Here is a 5,163-nt window from a genome sequence, read left to right as displayed (position 1 = left end):
TTCCTAGAGCTGCCGGTTTTAAATCAAAACCGTGTTGGCGGCCTATAATTACATTTGCTCGCACTCAGCATACACTTTTGCAGGTTTTCCGCGGTCGTCTTCAGCACGTGCGAAATACTGCCGCGCAGTGTGAAGCGTGGCGAACGCGGGGGTGTGCATTTCGAAGGCGACGGCGGAGTAGGCGAGCTGGGCTGCCCGAGAGCATTACTCACGCCGCTCGCGCACCCGTTTCCCCGCGCGCGTTGTCTTGCCGCTGTCGCCTTGAATAATTAATCAAGCAGGGATTGCGAAGCCGCAGACAGGAGTCCCCGCGGTGGAAAAGAACATTATCGGGATGTCTCACTTTTCTGGGAGAAAATGCGTCGCTTCCCCCGTCCTCCGGACATTCTAATGAACTTGTACGGTGTCAGCGGGACTTTACGTGGATTGCCTTTTCCCTGATTGGTGCCGGCTCGTAGAGGTTCTACCAGCGCGTCAAGAAGGGGAAGGGAAAAAGCCAATCAGTGCTGCGCGAGATGACGGAGGCCCACTGAACCCGATCCGTGCTATAAAAGCCGGGGTTCGGAACTCTGACTCCAGAGTTGGGACCGCGAGTTGCAACGATCGTGGTGTCTAGTACGCTCATCTTCGGAGTCGACCCAGACGTAGCCTTCCGGTCCATAGGTGAGCATTCATTTGATTTCACAATTTAGTTTGACTACGCGTGGTGGCCAGTGAAGGGGACGTTATTGTGTCGCTCTTGACCCTTGACACGTATTGCCTTGTCAGTAGGATTAAGACTGTGTGCTCTGTCGCTACCTGCAAACTGAGCTTTCGATGCGCCAAGCTGCTTTTTGAGCCCCAGATTTAGCACAAGTGGTGCGTTCTTCGGGGTTCGAATGAATCTGATATGACAGTTCTTGGAACCTGTTTTGCGTGCTAGTCGCTTTCATGTGATCGGTTCTCTCATGTGATCGCTTCTTTTGTGAGAACTTTTCTTTCGTGGCGTACTGTGTGGTTAGATTCGTCATGGTGTTTGCAATGCTTGCTTGATATAGCTTTTATCCTTGATTGTGATGCTATGTAAAATGTTTCAGACAAAAAAAAAAAAAAGACGTTGGTATTACGTGTTAGTTCTTTCTGTTTAGGTGATAAATTGTGATAGATAATTGATGTAAGTCAAGATTGCCAGATTAGTGAGTTAGTCGTCGTGTCACGCTACTGATGAAGATGCCCAGCACTTTCCGTGCCAGTGAGTGATATCGCGCGGGACCATATTTCCAAATTTACCCGAGGTTTTTAACCAGCTTTCGAACGGTTGGTGTAATATCTGACGGAAATATTCCGTTTGTTTTGCCAATCACGTCCAGGGTCCGAATATACTGTGACGTTTATCTAGCGTCAGATCAGTCTGGCTTGAGATGTCGCTCCTTATTTTACTGCCGTGAAAGCACACTTTTATAATTTATTAATGTACCCTAGATTAATTAAAAACATTATAACCTGTTGTTCGCGAAGGCACAGAGCCTTATTGCACCAGCTTACAGCCGTTACTACTTTGCAGGCTGTCGCCGCGGTCCATGTCAATTGTCTGCCAACGTTATTTTTTCGTCTTTCCACTTTTTTTTTTTGCTTCCCTTCGCAAAGTTTTACTGCCCTTTGCCTTACGATGTTCCATTGGACGTGAACTTATCAGTGTACATGCACAGACAAAAGAGTATCCTGCTTAGATATGATTCGTCACTCAAATACGAGATACCGAGATATTCGAATTCAATTGAATTTGAAGGTTGTTTCATTTGGGCAATTTAAATTAGGTTCAATGTCAGGACGGACATTTCCCCAAAAGCGTAACTGCGATACTCAAAAGTATAACTGGCAGCTGAAGAAACTCAGTGTGTGGTGGCTTATTGTCTTCTTGTGTATATATGCATATATGCCCAAAATTGTATACGTTTCCACACACACATGTGTATAGATGCGGATTGTTGGAATGCGCTATGAGAGCCACTGACGACATAAGAAACGCAGGGCACGGCTTACTGTGTTCGCTTTTCTGCGTATTTACCTTCTAATGCTGCAATCTCATTGGCTGAGGGGCGACACTCTGAAGACTTGCCAGAACCTGCAGTTCTTAAGCTGTCCGCGGCTAGAGCTGTTGATGTTGCGATTTTACCTTGGCCAATCTCAGAGAGCCGATGGTGGGCCTGTGTTGCAGAGATGTAGGGATGTTTTGATTCGCTTTGTGGATTATCGACGTGACAAATGTTGCCGGCACTATACCGGCATTAGCGAGGAACAATTCAGGTGGAGGCCGCCATCGAACTTAATAATGGGTAAACTCAGTTTATAGACTAGAGTTGTGTAGTCGCGATTTCAGGAATTGTCCCTACTCGCTCGTATACGCCTCTGCGAAGCACATGGTACGCATTTGATTGCAGTCTATAAGAAGTAAAATGACGAGTTAAATTTTTCTATTAATTTTTTTTTTTACGAGAATAAGTCATCCGTTAGAACTGAACACTTGTTGCGTGGTGGATGACATATGTTTAGGCCCATAAGTTATGCCAGCTCCTCCGTTGTAGGCTTTCTGTGATCTCGCCACAGAACTGCGTCGCAGCAGCACCTAACTTCTGTCTAGGAAGTTTCTGCGGGCTGTACGAGGGAACCATATACGTGTGAAAATATCTCGGAGTGTAACCAGTGCGGCGAGACGGGCTGAGTGTTCGTTGTTGTTCACGAGCCTCCGTCTGCTCGACCTGCAGCCATGAGTCACTACCTGGGCCTATCCGCGGTGCTGCTGGTGTGCCTCGCTGTGACTGCCTACTCGCAGACCTTCCAATACAGCCGTGGATGGACCAATGGCAAGCGGCGGGTGGCCGAAATGCCTCTCGTCGGAGTCCCCCTCCGTGCTTCCAACGATCACCGGGCCCTGGATGAAGTCCTCTCGAAATTCGTCAGTTACTTTGCCACCTCTCTGATTACAATCGTGACCTCGCAATGCCAGCGCTCGGTCGCTTCATGAGCTCGAGTTTATTTTACTTGTCCACTTCCATATACAAAGCGGCAAGGAAGCCATCTCAGTCGGTTGCTTTCCGCGGATTTTCGGCGTACGTAAACGCCAATCGTGAACGCGTAGCTCAAGTGTCGTCGAAGCTGGAGGTGACGGTAAGGAACTTGAGGTCTGATAGTCTTAACGAGGAACTGTAATCAAATGCTGAAGACAGCCCATATGCATGTGAACAGTAAATAAAACGCCTTTCCACGTGGAACTTCGGAAGGCCTTGAGTTGGAGGCCGCTAATTAGCCGGCAAATCAGCTTAAGATTCTGGCAGTTCACGGTTACATAGCACGCGTTGATTCGTTGATTCTCTAGCTGCCTTTGATCTAAAAACTCGAGACCTTTAAAATTATCTTGTGATAGGTGTACTTGAATGAGTTGGGGTACGAAACGCTCACGCTCGCTCGCCTTTCCAGCGGAGGGGAAGGGTTGCTCTTCCAGAATTGGTTGTATGCCCACGTTGCATGCTGGAAACTGAGATAGCATATTGGCACTTCAGAATTAAGGGATAACCAAGCATTAGTGCACCCATCAAAATAACATTGAACAAATTTATATATCACGATTTGATATCCTTTGAGAAATTCAGCTTTATTCTGATAAGACCAAGCAAATCGGAGCACACATGCACACATATTAGGCATAGTTGGTCTTGCGTAATTGATGCGTGCCACAGTTGTGACAATAATAAACACTTGTGTTTTATTTCCAGACTCCCCGGGATCGGATCGTTTTGGAGAGGCTAGGCCACATGGTGAGGGTACTTGATCACGCCGAAGAGGAACAGCAGGAATGTACGTAAACGTAAAAGATTAGTCAAGCGGGTCGTTCTTGCAGTTAACTACGACACTTTCACAACGCCTTGTCCTGATCTGTGGGCGTTTTCTCCGCTACCCTCTCGTAGAGGTTCTTATTTATTTATGCCACATACTGTCAACCCTTGCGGGTCATTACAGGAGGGGCATTTACAACATGTAGTTATAAAAGTATGACCCAGACGTCTGATTCTACGAAGTAACAGATTGATATTTTGTTGTTGTGGTGAACACATTGAAATGGTGCACCTCGGGAAGATGAACCCAAATAAGTTTTGTAGTAACTCTCGGTAGCCCTGTGACTCGCTTGACATCTTAAACAAGAAATATAGCTGCAATGAAGATGAGTGTGATCAAGCAGCCGTTGAAGAGTGTCCGCACATTTCAACTTGAGTCTTTTCTGTGTTTGTAACACGTAATCAAGACATGAGACTGTGTCACATAAAAAAAAAAAAAAAAACGAAAACAAGGATACTGTAGACATTTTTATCCGAGAGAGTGGGGACAGAAGGAACAACCACAAACACAGTTGTGTTTGGGAATGTCCCTTTCCGCCTCTACTTTCCAGGATCACCAAGCAAGCTCGCCTGCATTCTCGCTTTAACTTCAAAGAATTTACTCTGCCGTTTATTTTATCTTTCTCGATTATTGAAGACTAGGTAGGGAGAAGGGAAGCTGCTGAACGGTGACCCAGCCACAAGTACTCTGCTGGAGGATCTAACGGCCCGGGTCTGTGCGCATCGCCGTGGAGTTTCAAGAACAGGACCCTTATGCAACGTTGCTTTCACTTTGCCTTCCTGTTGAATAAATGTTTCCACGATCCTACGCTTCTTCCTTTTCGATATATGTAAACCTCATGAAGACGTTGGTCACAAGAAAGTGTGCCAAGGTAACGCATTATCATTGAAATTTATGTATATAATATTATATCTCATTAAATTGATGAAAAAATGGACGAATGTGTACGGTACCTACATGAACGAGTGTACCTGGACAGATCACAGAGATTAAACTTAAAACTGCCCTGACATGTGCTTCCGCAGGGCACGCAGGTTCAGAAGGGTCAGACATTGGGTAACCGCCTCCGAGGCCCTTTTTTTAAAATTATTTTCTTTATTGCAGCGGAGCCACCGAGGCGACATGTGAAAAGTGTGGAGAGGGAAACCAGAAACCAACTGCCTCTGTTTTAGTTGCTTGACACGAAATGTTGTATCTACGCCACCAAACCTTTCTCGGGTTTTGCCATGTCACGGCATCGCCTCCTTTTTGAATGCCTTCCACACATCTTCTCGCGATAATCAATTAGAA

General features: G+C 46.2%; 1 protein-coding gene across 2 annotated transcripts; it reads left to right on the top strand.

Annotated features, from left to right (window-relative positions):
• The first annotated feature begins 571 nt into the window (after positions 1-571).
• On the top strand, positions 572-4,677 carry LOC8043229. Of its 2 annotated transcripts, none has more exons than XM_029971361.3 (4): positions 572-663; positions 2,745-2,935; positions 3,753-3,834; positions 4,515-4,677. In XM_029971361.3, the coding sequence occupies exons 2-4, from the start codon at positions 2,747-2,749 to the stop codon at positions 4,535-4,537; spliced, it is 294 nt and encodes a 97-aa protein (XP_029827221.1). In that variant the 5' UTR covers positions 572-663; positions 2,745-2,746; the 3' UTR covers positions 4,538-4,677. The 2 variants fall into 2 exon arrangements, with proteins under 2 accessions (XP_029827221.1, XP_029827222.1); XM_029971362.3 differs by having other exon boundaries at positions 4,510-4,677.
• Positions 4,678-5,163: the final 486 nt, after the last annotated feature.

The sequence above is a fragment of the Ixodes scapularis genome, unplaced genomic scaffold, assembly GCF_016920785.2.
Source record: "Ixodes scapularis isolate PalLabHiFi unplaced genomic scaffold, ASM1692078v2 PGA_scaffold9__187_contigs__length_104089568, whole genome shotgun sequence".
Classification (NCBI taxonomy): Eukaryota; Metazoa; Arthropoda; class Arachnida; order Ixodida; family Ixodidae; genus Ixodes; species Ixodes scapularis.
This window is presented reverse-complemented; position numbering and strand designations above follow the sequence as displayed.